Raw genomic sequence first — 23,854 nt, forward strand, 5'->3', positions numbered from 1 at the left:
CCTGTTTAGGATGCTCCTGATGGAGGGATTTGACATCCCCTGACTTCCCCACTGTGGTTCTGGACCGTGGCCTCTGCTGACTGATCTTGGGAAGATTTTGACAGCTGTCGCTCATCACCCTAGGGGCGGGAACAAAGACCTTGGAGGGAATTATTCTAACCACTTAATTTGAGGTAACTAAACAACTTGTGTAGCACATTTTAAAGAAAGAGTTCTAGAAAGATAGGCAGATGTACCACAGTTGGGCCCTTCCATCTTCACTGCCCTCCCACCCCATCCATCTTGGCTCTGACTTGATCCAGTCTACTCCTTGGGTTCCTCCAAGACCAGGCTAGAGGGTCCACCTCCCCCCGGAGGCCCCTGACCTCCTCTTCATTTTCCCTCATGCCGCCTGTCTCCAGCCCTTCTGCACATCGCTCTGTATTCTCAAGAACACATGGCTTTGCAAGCATTTTTCCAACGTTTCTTCCCATCTTCCTTAAAGAACAGTATGCAGACCAGGGGACAGGTTGTGGGGATGAAGGAGAAAGCCTAGGGATTTGCCAGTGGTTTTGATCCGGTGTGCTGGGTGTACCTAGAGGGGACTTGTGGAAGGGAAGCAAACCTTACCTCATCTCTTTTGTCACAGATCTTCATATTTGCAAAACAAATGTTCACCAAATATTGTTCACTTAAAGCAAAACAAATTGATGGGGCTGAAAGTCAGATAGTGGCTACCTCTGGTGGACATGGGGAGTATTGGCTGGGAAGGGAGCCTGCTGAGGGGTTGCTGGGGTGGTGGCACTTACAAGAGTATATATGTGTTTGACTGCATATATGTGTATATATGTGTTTGACTGCATATATATGTGTATGTATGTGTTTGCATATATGTTATATATGTTATATACATCAGTGCAAAAGTAAAATAAATTTGTTCACGAGGTCCTGTCCATGAGACCTAAAATTTCAGGATTGGAATATTGTTAGATAGGAGATGACATTAGAGAGAGGCAGGACTGCTTGAGAGGCACAGCATGAACTCCCACATCAGAAGCTGTTTGGTTTTCTCAGTTTCTTTGTCCTTACATGTGAGACATGTTTGCAAGAGTTTCACTGGAAGCATTTCTCCCATGTTCTACAGGGTCTCAGAGAACAGCTATTTCTCCATTTCTTTGTGGGAAAGAAAAAGTTGTTTGTGTCTAATATAAACACATAGGTGTTTGGCCAGCAAGACCACCCACACCAATAATACCACCAGTGTCCATACACAGTGACCCCAGTGTTGACCCACTGGGGTGAGTGTCATAAGAGGTAGACAGCATTTGTTTTTCATCTGTAAATTAGGAATAAAAATGCCTGTCCTTCAGGCCTTTTGCTGGCACAAAAATGAAATATCTATGAAATGAATACCAAAAATTTTACAAGTGCAAACTCTTATGAATAGCAATGATTTAAATGAAGTGAGGTTTTATATATATATATATGTATATATATATATATATATATAAAGTTAAACTTTATATAAATTATAAGTTAAACTATATAGTTAAACTTGCCTAACATTGCGGGGCTGGCAGGGAACTGGGAGTCTGCTTCCCCTCTTTGATTTCCCTTTAGAGGCAAGTGATTCACAGATTTGCTTTAACACTATCAAAGACAAGTGCTTAAAGTGCAAAGCAGTACAATTCATTTCCCATCAGCTCTAACGACTGTAAAATTCTTCCTAGTATGGAACCAAATTCACCCCTCTGTAACTTTAGTTGCCACTCCAAGGTGTGCCCTATGGAATTCTACAAAGAAAGCTCAACCCTCTTTAGAGAGTGAAGACTGGTACCATGTTGTACTAGGGGCACCTCCTCCCCAAGTCTTCCATTCTTCAAGCTAAACATCGCCAGCTGCTCCAATCATTTTTAAGGTTACCTGGCTCCCAGATTCATCCTCATCCTGGTCATTTTTCCTTTGTCCACTGTCTTCTGACCACAGTAGAGTCACCTCGTATTTTGTGGATACTGTATTTCTATCACTGAGGCCCGAGACCACATTGGCAATCACATCACGTTGTTGAGTTCCCACTGCATCTGTTGTTAACTCAAATTTCTGGGTCTCTGATTTTGTAATGAGGGAGCTATTTGACTTAATCTTTAGTTAGAGCCTCTACCTTATTTTGTTAAATTCCATCTTGTTATTTTGAGCCCATCTTCCAAATTGTCAGGATTTTTTGGCATCATAATTCTGTTATCCATCACATTAAATAACCATTCCTCCACTGGGTCATCTGCGTATCTGTAACCCGGGAGCTTGCTCTCTGGTGTGAGACGCCCAGATTAGGAGAAGCTACTTTACTTGTTAATAGCAAGTCTCATGACACAACCTCTCATTTCAATAGCTATCTTCAATTATAAAATTATAAACAAACAGTGTTCATTAGTTTCCTAATTATCCTTCTTAACTCCAACCATGTGCTGTCTGACCTCTATGCTTGCCATGTACAAACATTTCCTCAGAGAGGAGCTGAAGACACCCAAGCTGTCAAGCTCTGTCCCTAAAGAGAAGCAAAGTGCTCGGAAGACATTCACTCATGGAACGTTCTGCCAGGTAGAGAATGCTGGGGAAGTTCCAGGTATGAGCGTGTGGCTGAAAAATAATCAGAATCCAAATGCATGCCGAAGCTGGCCTCTTAAAATGCTCCTCACTGTTTCTGTTCAAAAGTAGTTATCATTCATTGTCAGAGTCTGACTAGCTTTATGGAAACTGTAAATAAAAGGACAACACTTTGGTCAAAACAATAAAACTGTCCCTAAAGAATAGCACAAAGCAAAGGTAGCCTCAGGTAGAGCATCACTGGGAATATTATCATGAAGCATGTGTGGGTGCTTGCTATGTGTGGGGACCTCACTTTGTGTCGGAAACTTGCTCCAAGCTGGTGAGTAGCAGAGACAGGAATTGAACCTGGACCTTTTCATCTCTAAGGTCTGTACTCTTCATAGCACAGAGCCTCGAAGGAGCACCAGTGAATGCAGTTATTTGTGATAAAACCAGAAGAACCAACAGACAGTGACCCATATCCTGGATATCTGTAATGTGAGGAGCACCCATGGCTGGGCCCACCAAGGTCACATGATCATAGTCTGCAATTGCTGGTAGACAAACATGCAGCTGAGCTGGAGAATCTTCTGGAAAGGGATCCCACAAACTCCTAGAGTTGGGTTGGTCAAGATGAATTACCATTCATTTTACCTTCTGGTCTTCCCTCCACTTCTTGGTGGTAAATTATTTTCCACTGTGGCAAAACAAACATTGGGAGGAAAGGGAAAGAATTTAATTTTTTAAGAGAAAGTGATTTGTCAGGTATGTTTGTCCTTTCACATTGTTCTTAAAATTTGTGCTACAGCCTTGTGGAATCCAGGAGCTTTAAGCTATTCTCCTGTAGAAAGAAGTGAAACTACCAGCAAAGAGAAAGAAGCCCGTGTTTCCCGAGCATTTCCACACAGAGGAGGACCCCAAAGCCCTCAGCTATGAAACGTGTTGGAAACCATGAACCTGGTGGCAGCATCAGTGTGGGCCAGGTGACAGGAACCATTTCAGGTTTTCATAAACTTGACATTTTGCTGTGTGATCTCTGGGATACCAGGCCGATTGCATGAACATTTATCAGTACTCTGCCAGTTTACCTTAAAATAAACACGTTGTGTCCAATATCCCAGGAGACTGTGGTTCCAAGTTAGATCAGAACCAGCAATCTAGAAATTAGATCGTGTCAGTGATAGTCCTGGTGGCCCAGTGGTTAGGCGGCAGTGCTTTCTCTGCCAAAACCCAGATCCAACGACCAGCCAAGGACTTGGAGCTCTGAACGCTGCACTGGAAAGGAGCTCAGATAAAATATCCCTTCCAGCTAGGAGATTCGCCCCGGCTATTTTTAATTGACATTCCTCTTGGTTTCCTGGTCCCCACATGAAATGTTAAAGTCTGTGGCTTAACAAGTGCCTTGTAAACAGGACAATGATCTCCCTTGGTTTATAATTACTTCCCCCACTTACAGACGTCTAAGTCAATGCTACTACAAAACATAGGGCCTTCACTTTAGATCTTTCCTCCAGCCAGCCTCCTTGACTGCTAACCTATACTGGGTCTCTGCATTATATTGATCATTATCTGGATTGATGGCTTTCAAAAGCATTTCATTATCTATACATGAGCTATTAGCTTCACCAATACTCATTTTCATGTTATTTTCAAGATAGATAATAGGTCTTCCTAACAACAACAACAACAAAAAGTCTTCTGTCATTTATCCTCTCCCAACAGCTCTTTCCATCTCTAAAGAAATGAAAGTAATGTTGGTCTTCTAAAAAATAACTGTGATACACTAGGAGACCCTTTGCTTTCCTTGTCCTAAAACATACATTCCTTGAACAAATACCAACATGGCTATGGGGACATCCCTGCCCAGACGATCACGTTTACATTGTCTGTACAGGACCTAATAGAGGCTACACAGTCTTTCCAGTCTATTCCTTCAGTAGAGGGTGGCGGTAGCATCTATCTGGGAATACAATGAGGAAGAAACACTAATCTTAAAGATGAGAGGAAACCTTATTTCTAGAAAATAGCCATGTACCTGTGTCTGATGCCTTTTTGACAATTTTGGGGTATTTCTGAAATTTTACAAAATAGTAGCTCTCATATTCCATCAAAATAGTTTCAAGGTCAATGTTGTCACAAACTTCAAAGCGTCGTAACCCCAGTTTAGTTTCTTGCTCCAAAGCATTGGCTGCATCAATATATCTGGCCATTTCACGAAGGGAAAAAAAAAAAAAAAAAAAAGAATTAACTCTGGGTAAAATGAATAAAGGCAAACAGGCATGACAAGTCTACAGATGTTCAATACAAATAGTAAGCTTATATTAAGTAGTACATTAGATAACAATTAGAATACATGAGGTTTGCCTATAGAGTAAGGAGCCCCACATACCGTGAGGATATGCACGTAGTGTTTTTCAAAGCAGTTGCCTCGAGAAGCTACGTACTTACTCTACTGATGTCATCATGGTTCAAAATGTTTTTGGAAGTGCTTAAAAGTCAAATAAGTAAATCAACTAAGAAAATGTCTTGGGCTTTACCTTTACTCATTTTTAGCTTAAAGTGGGTATTTGCCCAAATGATTACCTCCTTATTCACCAGCAATCATTTTGGATAACATCGGGCAATTGATAAACCCAAATTCAACCCCAAGAGGCAAGATTCACCATGATTTTGCTGCAGCTGAAAAGGGTAGGTCATGAGTTCTGAAGGAAATTCCAAAACTATGTTGATCAATATCACTGAGGGAAATGTGGTGTAAGAAGACATCATCAGCTTGGATGTATTATTTCTGGTAGTTTTTTCTTCAGTCACACGTGACACTAGCAGCTGACTGTGGGTGTAAGCACCATCTTCCCCAGGGAAAGATTTTTAACCTGTTCAGTTGAAGGGCTGTCCAAATTAAGTGGTCTTAGCAATAAAAACAAATGCTTTGTCTCACAATCCTCTGAAAGTGGGAAGACTTTCCAGGTCTTAATCTTAACTCTTGACTTCTTATTGAAACCAATGACTCCCTCCTGAAAAGTGTGCAAATATGCACAAGTTAGCATACAATTTCATCCAAGGACCTCAGATTAAGAATTCCTGCCGCAGGACAGAGTTCTTGCTGTTTGATTCTAATCTGGGAAAGTAGGAGAAAACTTTATTATGCTCTCTTCCCTGCCCCAGATTCAGGGCAGTTGGAAACTTTGAACTTTCTTAAACGAGGTGGCCATGATTATTTCCAGTGACCTTGCTAACTTTAAAGACATTGTCAGTGTCAATTGATAGTCAACCTCTGGCCTTTCTGTTTACCTCATTGTTCCACTTAGGTCGTGCCCTTTCTTTCTTTCCTTTCTCTCCGCGCCTGCCTAGAATATCCTCGTCCATCATGTCTGTCTGTCTGTATTCTATACATCTTTCAAGACCAGCTCATATCACTTTCTCTACAAAGCTTTTTGTTTATTCCAGTCCATTATAATTTATCCTCTTTGTGAGGATAAATTCTTAGTATTTTGTTAGAGGCAGGTCTACTTTTCTGACAGTTTACTTTTCATCTTGAGGATCCACTCATAAGTACTTTAACCAGTGGGTCTCAGGAAAATGATCAACTCTAGTCGAATTTTCATTAATTCGAGATGCAAGGGGCCATCTTGTGGCAGAAAGGGGAAATGCATGCTTTGTAAATAACACAGTAAGCCTTGCAGGAGAAGGGGAAAACTATGCTGACTTTTCTTTGTTTGTCTTTTTGTTTTTGTAGTTCCTCCTGATACAGTGTCTTGGCACGGTTGACATTTGGGGCTGGATAACTCTGTTGTGGGTTGCTGTCCTGTGCATTGAAGGATGTTTAGCAGCATCCCCGCCCTCTCCCCACTAGGTGCCATTGTAACAGTCAAAAACATCTCCCGACATTGCCAAATGTCCTCCAAGGGGCAAAATCACCCCAGTTGAGAAATGCTGCTTTAACTTGCAAGTTCAAGCCCTAAGCCTGAAACCCGAGTATTTTCTTCCTGGCTGAAACTTGGAAAGAAAGGAAACTTGAAAGTAAATAGTGGATGAGCTCTCTTCCTCACAAAACCCAGAACACTGGCAGCCTTCATTGTAAGGGCTTGCACGCTTCTGAATCAGGTAGATGACCAAACTCAAATGCTTAGCAATTTCCTCACCTGCCAGTTATCGAATGGCATTACCCAGAAAAGAGAATCAAGCACAGGTCATCAGGTAAATGCGATCCCTTTATTTTGAGGGAAGGAGAATTGAGGAATAAGAGCATTATTTCTGTGTAGATACCCAGCAGTGGGACCCCAGGAACCTCATTTGATAGGCCTGAAACCTGAACGGGAAAGGGAAGGTATCTCAGGACCTGGGTAGCTTTGTTAAAGTTTTCAAATGCGTAATGGGAATAATATCTATGTAAATGAGGCAATAAACGTATGTGTCTGGGTTGCTGAACAAGGGTGCCGGGACAGGCAGAGCACAAGGGATTTTTAGGGCGAAGCTATTGGATATGATACTACAATGCTGGATACATTATGCATTTGTCAAATCTCACGGAGTTATACAGCCGAAGAGTAAACCCTGATGGAAACTATGCATGTCAGCTAACAATAACATATCAAGATTGGTTCTCCAGTTGTGACAAATGTTCCATGCCAAGGTAAGATGTTAATAATAGGGGAGAGTGGCTGGGGTGGGGGGATTCCCAATAGATGGGAGGTCTCTATACTTTCTGCTCAGTTTTTCTATAAATAGAAAACTGCTCTAAACATAAATTCTATGAACTATTTTGATAAGTGTGTATCTGGAAAAGTAGGGGTCAGAGAAAGAGAGGAATCATCTCTGTAAATATTTGTAATGTAACATACCCTTCCTGTGTTAAGTAATGCAAAATCAAAATAAGAAGATTTTTTCGTCGTGCTTCTGTCCTCATCTCGCACTGTGAACAAAAAGGAAAATTTAAATGAGATGACAATCAGATAGAAGACTCTTTTTATAGCAATAAACCCTTGAAGGGAAATGTAACCTGTCAAAACCAAAACCTTTAAGCATGACTTAAAGGCTGGAAGGCAGTTTGACATCTCTAAGAATATATAAAGTTATTTTCCATTGTCTTCTTCTTAGAGCTGCCTTCTCATTTGTAAACTGAAGGTACGATGATTTAAATTAGAATTGCGCTTTGCTAGTCAACTTCTACGGCCCAGCTAATTGGCATTTTATTGCTCCTAACTGCAAAGAAGCGGATATATACACTTCTATTTGGGCCAGGTTAAGGAAAGTGACGGTAAAGAGAAACTCATGAGCTAGAAATCAGCTCTGACATCACAGGTATTCACCTGCTACGACAGCTTCACTTCACTCAGAGTCCCACCTAGTCCCAGCACAAATGTGGTGACGAATTCCAGTAAGCCATTCAGCAGGTGACAACACAGCCAAACATTCAGAATATCCACTAAGAGGGGCGCCTGGGTGGCTCAGTCGGTTAAGCGACTGCCTTCGGCTCAGGTCATGGTCCTGGAGTCCCGGGATCGAGTCCCACATCGGGCTCCCTGCTCGGCGGGGAGTCTGCTTCTCCCTCTGACCCTCTTCCCTCTCGTGCTCTCTCTCTCTCATTCTCTCTCTCTCAAATAAATAAATAAAAAATCTTTAAAAAAAAAAAAAAGAATATCCACTAAGAGTAACAGAGGCCAGAAAAGGGAAATTCCTGCGTAATAATGTCCTTATTCAAACTGGATGCATCTGTACATTTATTCAATAGCGTTCATGTGCTACATTTAGTTACCTGATATCTCAAATTCCCCTGAAATGTATTCATAAAATACCTACTTTCAGTAATACCTCCCTGACTTGAGAATAGCTTACCTAACATCTTTAAGAATACAGGTAAGAACTGGATAAAAGCAAAAAAGGCCCCTGAGTGGCCCAAATCGTATCGTAAAATCTGTGCGCAAACACTCACGCTCACGACACATACAAAAACTTCTCGTTCATCCAGGGCTTTCTAAAAATGAATGTAATGAAATTAAAGTGGGCATACAGCTCTTTAAAATTCAAACAGTACCATAAATTATTTTTCTTCTTACATTGCTTTTTTGGTGTGCTGAAACATACATAACATAAAATGTAGCATTTCAACTATGTATATGTATAGTTGAGTGGCATTAAGTACATTTATACTGTTGTGCCACCATCCGTCTTCAGAGCTTTTTTTTCTCTCTCCCAACTAAAACTCTGTATTCATTAAACAATAATGCCCTCCCCCCACCCCCTAAGCCCTAGCGACCACCATTTTATTTCCCATCTCTATGATTTGGCCTATACCAGGTCCCTCATGGAAGTGGACTCATTCAGTATTTGACCTTTGGTGTCTAGCTTATTTCACTCAGCATGATGTCATCAAGGTCCATCCATGTTGTAGTATGTGTCCAATTTTTTTCCTTTTTTAAGGCTGAATACTAGTACTATACATTTTTAAAGAAAAACAATAGTCTCTGCCCCACTCCACTACCCCACCCCCACCCACTCCCTATATGCAACAACCTTAATTACTTTAGCTGTTTCTTCTCATACTTACCTCCACATTTCTAAGTATATCAGTGTTCCACGATACATGAATATTCGGCATTAACTAGTCCCATCCTGTTACGGTAGATGAGAACCAAGCTGCCATCCAGCTTCTCACCCTCCCCTCCCCTTACAGTGATACCAGGATTCGGTTGTTCTATTATTGTAACCATGTAAACAATGTTCACTGCTGAATCAGAAAGTACTTTTCCATTTCTGTACATTATTTTTCTTGGAATGAATAATTGCCTCATTTTTTTTTTAGCTTGGTTACTTTTCTGTATACCTATTGCTAATTTTGAAACACCAGCACACCTCTAAAGGCCCCTCATCACTTTCCTCACCATCAAATACATCAGATAATGTGTCATTTACACTCCCCCTGACCCATGCCCCCAAGGCTCCCCTTCAATGCAAGAGAATTGTCTCAGAATTTGTGACAGGGAAGAAAGCTTAGGATTGCTCTGTGGAACTTCTGTTGCTTTAGCGTGTGTGTGTATATGTGTTGGGTCCCAGTCTAAGATATCTTACAGTTGGTCACAGTCACAGTTTGAAAGCTGCTACACAAAATGACACTATCCTGATATTAAGATGTTTAACACTGGCAGTGTTTGCTCATCTTTCTGAAGATGTTGACACAACGATTCTTGATAAAGACTGAAACCTTTTGAATTTACCGTAGTTAATAACTTTGACTTTGGTAGTCAAAACCTACCCTCCCTCCCCCGCCTTTTTTGGGGGGAATTTGATTTGCCTTGCCTCTAGTGCCATCTAGTGTATTAGGAGGAGAAGCACTTCATGAAATCCAGGTTAGTTCCAAATTATTCTCATAATAAAGATGACAATCATCACAAAACTCAGTCCAAACCAAGTTTGCAAAATAAAAATATAACCACCTGTTAAATAAGCAGTAATAAAAGTGATAGGCTGTGTTTCTAAATATACAAATTCTCAAGTTCATGCTTGGGGTTTTGACTCAGAATTTTAAGAGTCTAGAAGGTACTGGGAGATCATTGAATCTCAGGAACCCAAGATCCAGATAAATGAGGAATTTGCTCAAAAGCCTGCAGAGTTGAGATCAGAATCCAGTGCTCTTCCCCTCATCACTTCCTCCCCTGCATTCACCCCTTCCTCATCAATTCCGCTCCACCCCTACACATTAACCACAGACTAAAGAGAAGCTATTTTAACTTGCCAAAATCCGTGTGCCAAATTTGCTAAAATCAAACAATTGTGGCTAACAGATAGTCTTTCTTAGCTGACCTCACGTAGTAACACAAGAATGGTGTCCCTTACAAGAGCCATGAGAGCCATGTCCATTCTCAGAGGGACTTCCCTGGACACTGACTAGTGCCATTTCCAACTGGACAGTGTTTTGCAAACTGGGGGGTGCTGTGCCCATAGCAGGGTCAGTGATCGGTGGGTGCTCAACAGCTGTTAGTTGCTTTGTTCATGTATTTCAGAGTCTCTCCATCCTTCACACTGGAAGCATGCACTTCTTCCTAATCTAAACAGGCACAGATGCACAAGTTCTTTTATGAGTAGGATGCTGAGAAAAATTAGCTAAGGAGTGTTTTGTTTGTGCTCCCTAGGACCGCACACACTGCACTGGGTTTGGCTGATAGCTCGGAATTTCCTGAAGATGAGAGTCTGGGTAAAGCCAGAAAACTTATTAGGGGAACAGAAAAAGATCTTCGGAGAGATGTTTGTTGTTTTTGGGTTTTGTGTTGTTGTTTTTTTTTTTTTTTTTACAGATTTTTTATTTATATGTCAGAGCACAAGCAGGGGGACCAGCAGGCAGGGACTCGATCCCGGGACCCTGGGATCATGACCTGAGCTGAAAGCAGACGCTTAACTGACTGAGCCACCCAGGCGCCCCGGGAGAGAGGTTTTTAAAAGGGAACGGGGAGGGGGGGCACCTGGCTGGTTCAGTGGGTGGAGTGTGCGACTCGATCTCGGGGTCGTGAGTTCAAGCCTCACATTAGGCATAGAGCTCACTAAAAAATAAAGAAAAAAGAAGAAAAGAAAAAGGGTTGGGAGGGCGCAGAGGAGGATGGAGGAATGAGGATGGGTAACAGTTAAGGGGCACAATTTCTTTTTGGGGCAGTGAAAATGTTCTGAAGTTACAGTGGTGATGGTTGTATCTCTCCACAAATATGCTTCGGGTGAGTTGCATGGTATGTTAATTATATCTCAAATAAGGCTGTTTTAAAATGCCAGAAACAAATGGGGAGAGGTAGAGAAAAGAAGGTTAAAATGAATGTAAATAATTCGAGTAATTTTTTACCCTGAAATATAAAACAAATGGTCTGACTGAAAATGGAAATCATTTCACGCAACATTTTGGAGTGCTTCAAAATGGAAATGGTGGGGAGAAAGAGCTGCTTATCGCCCACACCCCGATGAGAGCCTGCTCACCAGCCTGATGGCAGTGCTTGGTCCCATTGTGGGCTCGGCTGCCTCCGGCACTCCTTTATGTGCTTGATGACTCGGCTGTAACGAGCAGCTCAGTCTGCGTGAGTCCAGGTGAGACATACCAGGAAGAAAAGAAAACGCAAAACCATCCAGAAGGCTTTCATTCCCCTTTACTGTAGACTTCTTTTTTTTTTTTTTTTTTTGGTTTTGTCATCATTGGCCATGCACATAAAAGTTGAGGAAGGCACCTTAAGTATTGTTAATATTTCTTCAGTTCATTGGACAAAAATAAGCTTCTTTCAGTAAGATTCTCCAATTTTTTTAAATGCAGAAATCTTAATGTTATCCAGATAATACCCAGGCTTGGCAAGGTATGAAAAGACATGCACTCAGACATGACTTGTGGACATGTAAACTAGTACAACCCTTTTATAGAGCAAATTGGCAAAATCTATCAAAATGAAAAATGCACGTACTTGTTGACCCAGCAATTCCACTCCCAGCGATTTACACTATAGAAGATCAATTATACTATATTATAGAAATGGTCCATGTATGCACGATGATTAATGTTCAAGGATGTTTAATACAGCATTATTTGTATTCGCAAAAAAATAGAAACAGGCTATTAATGTCCATTAGTGGTTAAATAAGTCACGGCACGAGCTCATGGTGGAATGCAATGCGCCAGTCAGAGGAATGAGGTGGGTCTTTATACACTGATGAGGATCCTGAAGACATCGCGTCTTCTCTCCACCCCCACTCACTGCCCACCCCAAATACTGTGTTACTCAGGGAAAGAAAGTTTAAAATACAAGCTTGAATTAAATTTAACAAAGAAAAACTTCAAATAGTACAGTTTAAAAAGACAAGATTCTCTCTTCATGCTATCCACTATTTTTAATTTCTCATGTAATGGTTCAGAAAGGAATTATGAATATATCAACATACGTATGCGCAAATTTTTAAAAATTTACAAAAATGGAATAATTTTGTTTATACTGTTGGGCATCTTGCTTTTTCCCTCACTTAATGATATGTCTTAAAAATCTTTCTATTCCAGCATATGTAGATCTACCTAATTCTAAGATCTGTTGTAAAGTGAAAAGTCACAGAAATACACAGCCACAATCTTCCACTCATAGAAAAAGTGAGGAATAAAAACCCAGGTATGTAATTACCTCTGGGTAGAGGAAGGAGCTGGGGGCACAGCAATTTAAGGGTCAATCCCTATACTTTTGAATTGTTTAAATGTAATGTTGGTAAGTAAGAAGCAAACAAAACTTCAGCTTGGGCTCAACTGTTCACAGATCAGAAAATTTCTAGGCCAAGGGATTACACCTACCACCTCTGACATCCAGGTTCTCTGCCCCAGCCTTGGGGGGTATGGGGTACAGGGCAGCGTTCTCATTCACTGGAAGGGAAAGATCCGTACACAGGCACCTGAAGGTACCTCCTCCACACCACACGTCCCAGTCCCGTGACCCTAGACCCCACCTCACCTCACTTCGCATGCACAGATGCAGAGAAACCTAGGAGTGCTATTGTCTGCCATCCATAGCTAGCAGCTTGGGTCTCACAGCCACCCCAACTAAACTTGAGCTGGAGGGTCTGTCAGAATTATCTCCCTCAGACTCCTGTTAGAATCCTGGGAGTGCCACCTAAACAGCGAACCACTGACCTGGGGAACTCACAGTAGAGCAGGATAAACAGGAAGGCAAAACTCTCATTCTTAGGATGGAGGCACCTCTGGATCCTAGGCTGATCTGGGCAATGTTGACCATATTCTTCAAAGAATAGCTTGTCTAGGGGTTTGATTACATTCCTGGAAAATGGTAGCTGTCCCAACTCCAGTCAAGAGTATATCTAGTGGTTTTTGGCTGGAATCGCCAAGTTTGGCAAATAGTCCTGATGTGTAGGGCAGACAATGGGGATTGAGGGACACCCTTTGGTTCAGTGACTTAGAATTCTGTTTGGTAATGAAGATGCTTCAAAAAGGGCTTTCTTACTAAGCACACGGCAAAACAGCTTGTACTTGGGAGGTTCCCGGCCTTGAAATGATAATTCAGCTTTTTATTTGAAACGAGTTTGATGGGAATTCAGAATTTAGTAAGAATAGAAAAAAGATATAAGAAAATACTATTCAAATATCTAATACTAAATATTTAAGACGTGCTATTACTTGAAACACAGACTGTGGTCTCATGAATTTGTTAAGAGTGTAAAGTTTACCAGATCTGTAACATCTTTATACTCATGTCAATCTAGATGAGCATAGGAAGTTGTCTTCTGAATTAAAAAACTAAGAATGGGCCACCAACACATGGACAATTTAAACTGTAAAAGATGGTGTGCCCCTGAAATGGACACAATTAGATGCTCAATTAATTTCTGTCTACCAAAGAAAGGAGGTCCAGAAGCGAACATCTAACTGCAGTATCTCGTTTGTCTCTGCTTCAGTGACCTGGCTGTTTTCTTCTTCCTTCATTTCCTTTGTGAGCAATTGTGCAACAAAAATGCCTCCATTATCAGATTCAAAATTGAATCCTATGAGACTGTAGCCTGAGGAAAAGGAAGCACTGAATATCATCCCTAGTTTTAGACCCAGAAGATGTTTAGGAAATGTTACTGTATATACACCACATGCAACATTAGTGCTTTTAATTTCTTTTTTACGGGTGCAATAGAGATTAATTTGCATGAGCTCGTTTCAATTTCTGTAATAAGATCCAAATTTTGCATTAAGCTTTCCATCTCAAAAACAAACAGTTAAAAAGGACACATTTCTTCTTTCAAATGTTTTTATTATAGTTCTATTTTACAGTCCCTGCATCTAATATTCACTTAAAAGCTTGAATATATACCCATAGGTTCTGATTTGTTTTTTGTTTGTTTCCTGATTATCTCCTGTTTCTACCAGGAAACTTCCTAAGTTTCAAATGCTGTACGACTTGACAAAGCACTAGAACTACCAAAAAAGGGTCTACAGATCCAGGAAAGGCCTTTATTGTTTCTAATATGAAGTCAGAACTGATCAACTATGCTCAAGAACAGTGTTCCATGAGAGGAGGCATTTGTTGTTAATCCTGAGTATGAACTGGTTATGGAATTTGGGATTTCAGAGAAGTATAAAGTCTACTGAAACAGGAGATGTTCCATACCACCCCATTGTTATTCAACTCTGAACTAGGTTATGGAATTACGATATTTGTGTTTTTTTCAAAAGCTCATGCTGACACAGGCTCCTTTCTGTTTATCACAGAGTGGCACGGTAGGGAGATCAGACTGCTGTCACAGGCACTATCGGTCCCCTGATGTATACAATGTGAAGTTCTCAGTATCGCCTTTGAGGTAAATAAAGGATTTAACTGAAATCATCAAATCTTTAGAGCCAACTTCTCATTCACCGGAGATAGAGCAGCAGATGAGACCTCAAGGAAACAATCAGACAAATCTGGAAGGGGAGATGTTCTAGAGAACAATTCTCGTGGTTTCTTGAACAAGTCGGTGTTGTTAAAAAATATAATAACAATAGAGAAGGTAGGGGGTGAGGGAAGATGTGTTGATTCAAAGAGACATGAGAGATGCAACAACCAGATATGATGCATGATCCAGGTTAGAGAACCAGCTGGTTAAAGAACACTATTTAATATGATTTCATTTTGGTAAAGCATGTGTGTGTGTGCATGTATCTGTATATACACACATAGAAAAGGATTTGGAAGAGTGTCTCTCCATATACTCACCTTTGGTTAACACCTTAGTGTATCTGGGTTGTGGGAATGTGCTGTTTTTATTTTATTTATTCTCTTCGTTACCTATCATTTCTTTAAACTTGATTTGTGATTGCGGAAGCGTTCATGTGATATTAGAACTGCCAATTGATGCTACTGAGAATATCAAAAACTAATAACTGCAAGAATTCTTAAATCTAATAAATTCTAAGACTTGAGATATCTTTAAAACCTAGAATAATGGGGGAAATATAGGCTACTATATAAACAAACTATGTAAATAATGTTAAGACAACTGGAAAGAATTGAGGGAAAAGTTGATAATAATACCTCACAATGTATACTTCTAGAATTCTTCAACAAATTAAAAAATTTAAATATAAAAAAATAAAGGAAGAGCAACCATGGAACTTTCTTGATCGGAGCAAGAGTTCTGGCCAGATGCATTGCTGGAGATCTGACTAGGACCTAATCAGTTCTGATCTAATCAAAGGAGCTGTAATTAAAGCTGCCATCTTAAGTTAAGACTAGTAAGTGATTACTATTAGTGGTAATAATAGTAATAATAAAATGTAGTCCTTCTAAGAGAAGGGTAAGTGCCTTCAAGGATAATTGGGTCGGAGGGGGGTGCTTAGGCTGATTTGACTCAGGCCCTACTGTGGATGTTCAGGTGGTCACAACAAATGGCTACTCATTCATTCAAGAATTTATTTGATGCCTGTCATACACTGCTTTGGAGGCAAGCCAAATGTCGGGACTATTACCGTCCTCACGGGGCTAAACTGTTCGACTTTAGACTAATCCTTCCTGTCTTTAGGCTTCAATTCCTCCACCTATTCAGAGGTGAGTGCTCACCCTAGACCCAAGCTACTTAGATTCAGATTCCAGCTTCACCTCTTTCTGTGATGTGACCACATGCAAGTTAATTTGATCTCCCTAAGCCTCAGTTTCCTCATCCATAAAATGGGGGAAATATAACTCGTTTCGTTGGGTTAAGTTGAGGTTAAAATTAAGATGGTCAACAGCAGGCGCAGGGTACTAGGGTGGTCACTGCTGATTGGTTCCTGCTAATTCTCAGGACCGGAGCGGGCGGGGCGGCCCAGGGACCACCCACAGGAGCTCATTTCATTGGGGCGCGCACTGGTCACAGCCCCCAAGGGGAGGGTGGGTGGGATACCTATGAGGCCAGGATCTGGCGAGGGGGCTTCCTTCCGTCGTGGGCTGCAGCCGCAGTGGCTCCGCACCCCGAGGAGCTAGAAGCCAGGGTGTCGGGTGCCCCCAGACTGCAGACCCAGCTCCCCCCGGGAGCACCAGTCCGGGCCAGGCCTGCACCCAGCCAGAGGCGCGACGCAAGCCTGGCTCAGGGCAATGGCAGCGAGGTCGGGGCACCCAGCTGTGCGGGAGCCTGCCCACCAGCCTCCACCCAAAGAAGCTGCGGCAAGATTTGAAGAGCCAGTCCGCCTGGCCGCTCTCTAGCCATGCTCGCGGAGACCCGAGGGGCAGGACAGTCACTCACCTGCACAAACACCAGCACATCCGCAGCCCTGCCGGGGCCGTGGCCCATGGGAAGAAGTTGACTCCCATGGATCAGACGCTGAGCCCTACCTGGAGAAGAGGACTCCCCAAGGCACCCTGGAACCGCTCTTCAGGAGGCCGCAATGGAGGGACACCACCCACACCCCTGAAAGCGTCCAGCGGCCGATCGGACTGCCCTGAGCACAGACCGAAAAAAACACAGGAAAGCCTCCGAGCTTGACAGGCCCCACCCAGTGTCCCACATCGTGAGAGGAGACAAGGAAGAACCACAGACTTGCTCCAGTTTAGTCCTCAGAGCAGGAATCTTCTGGTTACTCCCCAGGAGCTGTCTGGGGACAGGCACAGATGCCCCACAGGCCCACGGTTGTATGCCAGAGGCCTGGAGAAGGCCACTCTGCTGCCTCTCAGGACAGAAGGGGCCTCAGGCAAGAAGGACACCTGGGTGGCCCCAAGGGGAAGGGGCTGTGAGTCAAAGCAAGGGGCACCAATCTTCCTAAAGGGACAAACTCCTGGTGGGTACCAAGGGACGTCAGAAGTCCAAGGCTTTGATCAGCCAGAAATCAAACCAGGTCTTCTCCAGAGAGGAAAGCCCAAGGCCTCTGTCCTGAGACAACACAAAGAAGACACGGTCTCAGTGAGGGTGTCAAGAAAGAAGGAAAGAGGGCCACTGCATCCCTAAGTTTTCACCTCCATGGGTGGTTGCTTCAGATGCCTTAAAAAGCAAAAGCACGAGGGCGCCTGGGTGGGTCAGTTGGTTAAGCGACTGCCTTCGGCTCAGGTCATGATCCTGGAGTCCCGGATCGAGTCCCACATCGGGCTCCCTGCTCGGCGGGGAGTCTGCTTCTCCCTCTGACCCTCTTCCCTCTCGTGCTCTCTATCTCTCATTCTCTCTCTCTAATAAATAAATAAAATCTTAAAAAAAAAAAAAAAAGCAAAAGCACGAGCCTCCCAGAAAATCAAATCAGACAAAAACAAGCCAAGTCAAGACAGCTTAGATGTAGGACAGTGGGCAAGAGGCCTGTTGCCCAGGGTGAAAGAGAAAGTTCTAACAACTCAAGGACTCAGGAAGGGAAGATAAAAACTTCTAATTTGGATAGAAAGTCAGTGGACTCCCTCCCTGACATTGAGGAGGCTGATCTGCATGATGAATTGGAACCAACCACCATGCCTTTGGAGGCATACTATGACTAGCCCCAGAAGAAAAAGGAAAAAGGAAACGACCGTGAAATCTTCAGCTACTGCACTTGGAGAAAAGCGACTTAAAAATGATTCTAAAAGCACTAGTGAAAACTTGGACTCGGGCCAGAGGTTACCTAAGGTGAACAAAAGCAAGTCAGAGAAGCTGTGGCCATCCGGAGCCCCTTTAGCCAAGCTGAAAGAGGTCCCCACTGATGCATTACCAGTGTTGCCAGACCTTCCATTACCCAGAGTACAGGCCAATTACTGACCACTTCTGCCTTTGAGTTGATGTCCTCCTTCCAACCAAAGCAAGAAGCACTGGTTCCCCAGGAAGAGGAAGCCGCTGGATTTCCTGGGTGCAGAATGAATTTGAAGATGCAGATGTTTTCTGGTTCCAAGGGTGCCTGTCTGCGCAAAATGACGACCCTGTGCCAACCGTGCATCCAGGTACTTAAAAACAACATCAGTCTTGGAGGTGGGAGGAGTCACACATTTAGTTCTTGAGCCCATCCATTTTGGAGATTTTATGCCAATCAGCTATATCGCGTAAATATACAATCATGTACTAGTTGAAGAAACATAAATTATGGAAAATTCATTGTCACCAAAACATTAAGAAAGTCCAGAAGAGCATGGGGCATGGTGGGAGTCGTACATGGGATGCCCAAGAGCGGCGGCTACGGAGTACTGACAAACATCGGATCTGTACCTGTCAATAAGCCCAAAGGCTGGCAGGCAAAGCTGACCCTTTTCAGCTGTGTGGCCCAGCCCCCTTCTGATATTCAAAGGAACCAGGAGGAGTTTGAAATAGGGAGGAGCAGCAGATCAAGCCAGCATCATCCCCACCCCCCCACCCCCACCCCCAGGAAGCAGCCAGAGCGACAGTCTGAACCTCTTCTTGGAGAAGCCGGGCTCTGACTGCCTGAGCTCCAGCGGGGCCCCCGCCCAGCAAACTGCCCCAATGATGGCCGAGACAATGCAAGATTTCAGGAAGAGATTCTCTCAATGGTTAACTGAGGACTTGCCCTGGACATGGAATTTGGGGGGAGGAAAACACGGGCAGTGGGCATTAGGGGATGGGACTTCTGAAGGAGACCAGAATCTTTTGCTTTGTGGAAACTTTTGGACTCTGGCTCCTGGACTTTTCAAATGTTGCACCCGTGAGCCTCTGTGCCACGGCCTCCCAGCCTGGAGAATACTCCAGAATGCTGAAGATGGGAAGCCTCGGTTTCACTGAGCATTTTAAGATTGATTATACTTTTGGGGCACCTGGGTGGCTCAGTTGTTAAGCGTCTGCCTTCGGCTCAGGTCATGATCCCAGGGTCCTGGGATGGAGCCTCCTGCTCAGCGGGCTCCCCGCTCCGCGGGAAGCCTGCTTCTCCCTCTCCCACTCCCCCTGCTTGTGTTCCCTCTCTCGCTGTGTCTCTCTGTCAAATAAATAAAATCTTTAAAAATAAATAAAATTAATAAAATTTTAAAAAGATTGATTATACTTTTGTCAAGTCGCCTCTCAGTAAACAATAAGATATCGTTTTAAATAATAAATAGTATCCCCAGATTGTACTTAAAGAAATAAAACTACTTGGCATGGTTTGGTTTTGTTGTTTGTTTGTTTTTAAGATTTTATTTATTTATTTGACAGAGAGAGAGAGAGACAACGAGAGAGGGAACACAAGCAGGGGGAGTGGGAGAGGGAGAAGCAGGCCTCCTGCGGAGCGGGGAGCCCGATACGGGACTCGATCCCAGGACCCCGAGATCATGACCTGAGCCGAAGGCAGATGCTTAACTGACTGAGCCACCCAGGTGCCCCTGGTTTGGTTTTGTTTTAATCTCAGAGTAAATAAGGCCTTCTTGGACACAAACCCCAGAAACCATTAATGAAAAAGGCTGATAAATTTAGCTACATAAAAATTTTAGAAATCAAAAACAAGGTCAAAGGAAAACAATCCGGGAAAGATATTTACAATTTTATTAATGTTCAAAAGGCCAAATTCCTTTATATATAATAAGCGCCCACAAATCAACAGGAAAAAGGGACCAACAATTTACTATAAAAATGGGCAAAAGATAGGAAAAGATAGTCCACTAAAGAGGAAACACAAATGAGTCTTAAATGTATGAAAAGATGCTCAATCTTATAAAAATGCAAATCAAAGACATAATGTGATACAAATTTTTACTTATTAGATGAATAAAGTTCAAAAGAACAGCCTGCTGTGTTGGAGCAAATCACCATGCATTATTAGTAGACGTATAAATTGATACAACTTTTACTGAAGCTACTGGGCAAAATGTTGAATGTATACATTCTTCGGTACAGCCATGTCAGTTTTAGGATCAGAGACTGAATATATCAATGGATAGTGGTCAGACCCACATAAGCTCAGGAAGCCAAACCACAGCCTCTGCAACAACCACCCCAGAAAACCAAACCACAGCCTCTACAGCAAGCTGCCCAGGAATCGGAATCACAGCCTCTGTAGTAATTGGCCCAGAATGGTCGGGATTTGGTCAACAACTACCAGCATCCCGATTTTTGCCCCCAGGTTCCAAATGAGGACCAAGCGGAGAAAGCCAAATATGCTCTCCAAATCAGTCACATAAGGTACCCTGCTTCTAGTTAGCCTGCCTCCAGCAGTCCCAAGTCAACAACCTCCAGTCAGAAAATACCTGAAGCCTTCCTTTTTTTCACTGTCAAGCTTTCCCACTCCCTTGCCTGCCGTTCTCTGCCAAATGCAAGCGATGATACATCGCTTGCTCCAGCAAGTTCTCAATAAAGGGCGTCTGCTCTCATTTGGATGGTTTTCATTGATTTCTTTTTTTTTTAAGATTTTAATTATTTATTTGACAGAGAAAGACACAGCAAGAGAGGGAACACAAGAAGGAGAAGAGGGAGAGGGAGAAGCAGGCTTCCCGTGGAGCAGGGAGCCCGATGCGGGGCCCGATCCCAGGACCCTGGGATCATGACCCAAGCTGAAGGCAGATGCTTAACCGACTGAGCCACCCAGGTGCCCCTGGTTTTCATTTATTTCCATAAGAACTTTATTCTACAGATGCATGTATGTCAAATATACACACATAAAAACTCTTTAATATAGCAGCTGCACTTATAGGATTTTACCCTACAGACATACCTGTGTGGGGGTGGGGGAACAGTGTATTCATTAATGCACAGACATGACCAAGGCATTTGAAACCACTTTTTCCCAAGTTCATTTACCTGCCTATAACATACTAGTTTGACAACCTGAAGGTGCTATAGGCGCAAAAGTTGGAATCCAGGACCCCGCATAATCGAGCACCCTGATAAAAACCTGTGAAGGACTTATCAGTCCCAGGCATAAGGACAGAGGAGAAGTTAAGCTGCCCAAGCTCAGTCCAAAATCTCAGTCCCTGAAACTGGATTAAGATGTTCCTGGATTAAGGGGCACCTGGGTGGCTCAGTTTGTTAAGCATCTGACTCTTGATCTCAGCTCAGGTCTCAGTCTCAAGGTCGTGAGTTCAAGTCCCGCATTGAGCTCCACCGAGTGTGGAGCCTACATTTAAAAAAAAAAAAAAAAAAAAAAAGCTCCTGGATTGCTAGTACCTCCCCGTCAGGTACAATAATGCCTCTTATTTCCACTTCTATTCAACATTATGTTAGAGGTCTTAACCAGTAAGATTAGGCAAGAAAAACAAATGGCATAAGAATTGAAAAGCATTAACTCTGTATTTCTTTATGGATAATATGATTGCATAGATAAAGAAGTCAAAAGAATCCACAAATAATTCCTAGAATCAATAAAGGAATTTAGCAGTGTTGCTCAAATAAAATCAATATACAAAAATCAATTGTATTTCTACATATCAACAATAAACATAAGATGAAGTTAAAAAAACAAGAAACCATTTACAGTGACATGAAAACCATTTACAATAGTATCAAGGACTAAAAGTATATCTAACAAAAGATGGGCAAAATCTCTAGGCAGAGAACTTCTAAATTGCTACTGAAAAAATGTAAGAAAGTTGGAATAAAAAGGATAGGTATTGATCAGAAGACTCATTATTTTTTGTCAATTCTCCTCAAGTTTATCTTCAGATTCAATTCCATCCCAAAATCCAGCAATCTTTGTGGAATTTGACAAGTTGATTCTAAAATACATAAATATGTGTTGTAACAGTAATCATTTGACAAAAAAAAAAAAACAGTAAAAGTCTTTGCTTTAATAGATACTCAGGTTGGGCGCCTGGGTGGCTCAGTTGGTTAAGCGACTGCCTTCGGCTCAGGTCATGATCCTGGAGTCCCGGGATCGAGTCCCGCATCGGGCTCCCGGCTCAGCGGGGAGCCTGCTTCTCCCTCTAACCCTCCCCCCTCTCATGTACTCTCTCTCTCTCTCTCTCTCTCATTCTCACTCTCCCAAAATAAAAATAAATAAATCTTTAAAAAAAATAGATACTGAGATTGCACAACTACAGTTATTAGGACAGTGTGGTATTAGCATAGGAAGTAGACAACTAGACCAGTGGAACAGACTTGAGGGCACAGAAACAATTCTGCATGTACATGGACAAAGAACAGTGGGAAAGGACATCTTTTCAGTAAATGCTTTTGGAAAAAGTATATGTCCTACCTCATCCCTTACATACAGACATGTGTATGTGTGCATGCACACACAAATCAGTTTCACATGAATTACAGATCTAAATGTGAACACAGTAAGATTTTTAGAAGATAATATAAGAAATATCTTCATGATTTTGGAATAGGGAAAGATTTTCTGAGGATACAAAAAACCCACTAACTGTAGAAGGAAAGATGAATAAAGTGACATTTATTAAAATATGAATTTGTGTTCATAAAAGAGAGCATAATACCAGCACTTAAAAGAATTAATATACAAACACATAGTGAGTTCCCCCCAAACATCAGTTAAAAAGACAGACTCACCCAATAGAAAAATGGACGAGAGAAATAGGTGCTTTGCAAAATGAGATATCCAAATGGCTAATAAACTAACAGAAAGGTACTTGACCTCATTTGTAATCAAAGAAACATAAAATAAAGGATAAATAATTGATAATGCCAAATATTGCTTAGGATGTGGAGCAATAGGAATTCTCATGCATTGTAAAGGCAATATAAACTGATATAACAGTTTATATTGTTTTCCCATAGGGAAATTGGGAAAATTTGGGAATTTATTGGGCATTACCTACTAAAGTTGGACTTATGGCTATTCTATGTTTCAGCAATTCCTCTCCTTGGGTTCCTGTTTACCTGTCAGCTGCCTTCCCTACTAAAAGATAATCATCATGAAGGTAGAGGCAGTGTTTTGTTTTGTTTTGTTTTGTTTTCACTACCATATCCTCAGAACTTAATGTATCTGACTCAGGCTCTGCATAAACATTTGTGAAAAGACTTACAAGATATGTAATAAAGGGGGAAATACAGAATGAAGAAAATGATCTCTTCCATGAAAAGAAAAAAATATAAATACATATGTATTTATGACGTGTACACATATTTCTAAATAGGTATATCAGGAACGACAGATGACAGTTTCTTACAGGGTGAGAAAGCAGAAATGGGCAGGGGGTGGAGAGTAGGGAAGAAGGCATTTACTTTTCATTGTATGTCTTTCTGTTAAATATTGTGTGAGTTCTTATATCACTTTTGAAATCACCTTTATTAAGGTATCATTTACATATAGTACAATGCATTCATTTTAAGTGCACAGTCCCATGAATGGGTCCACATATGTAATCAGCACTCCCATTCAGATTTAGAACATTTCTATCACCCAAACGTGTTCCTTCTGCCCCTATGGTTGTTGGCAGAATTCAGTTCCTTATGAGCTGGAGGACCGTGGGCCTTAGTTTCTTGTTGGCTGTTGGCTGGAAACTTC

At 42.1% G+C, this 23,854-nt stretch overlaps 1 protein-coding gene and 1 pseudogene across 1 annotated transcript in view; one reads left to right on the forward strand and one right to left on the reverse strand.

The window, feature by feature from the left end:
- KATNAL2 (katanin catalytic subunit A1 like 2) overlaps positions 1–4,688 on the reverse strand; it is a 37,879-nt gene extending 33,191 nt beyond the window's left edge. The window contains exons 1-3 of the mRNA XM_028098346.2: positions 4,601–4,688; positions 3,220–3,262; positions 2–119 (exon numbers count right to left, since the gene is read on the reverse strand). Of these exons, the coding sequence (XP_027954147.1) occupies positions 2–119; positions 3,220–3,262; positions 4,601–4,673 (234 nt within the window). The 5' untranslated portion in view covers positions 4,674–4,688. The remainder of the gene's footprint in view (position 1; positions 120–3,219; positions 3,263–4,600) is intronic.
- A 1,985-nt stretch (positions 4,689–6,673) lies between these two features.
- Positions 6,674–18,884, forward strand: LOC148162259 (elongin-A-like; annotated as a pseudogene).
- Positions 18,885–23,854: the final 4,970 nt, after the last annotated feature.

This window comes from Eumetopias jubatus, unplaced genomic scaffold, assembly GCF_037043125.1.
Source record: "Eumetopias jubatus isolate StellerSeaLion01/CBP00866 unplaced genomic scaffold, mEumJub1_p1.0 scaffold_16, whole genome shotgun sequence".
Classification (NCBI taxonomy): domain Eukaryota; kingdom Metazoa; phylum Chordata; class Mammalia; order Carnivora; family Otariidae; genus Eumetopias; species Eumetopias jubatus.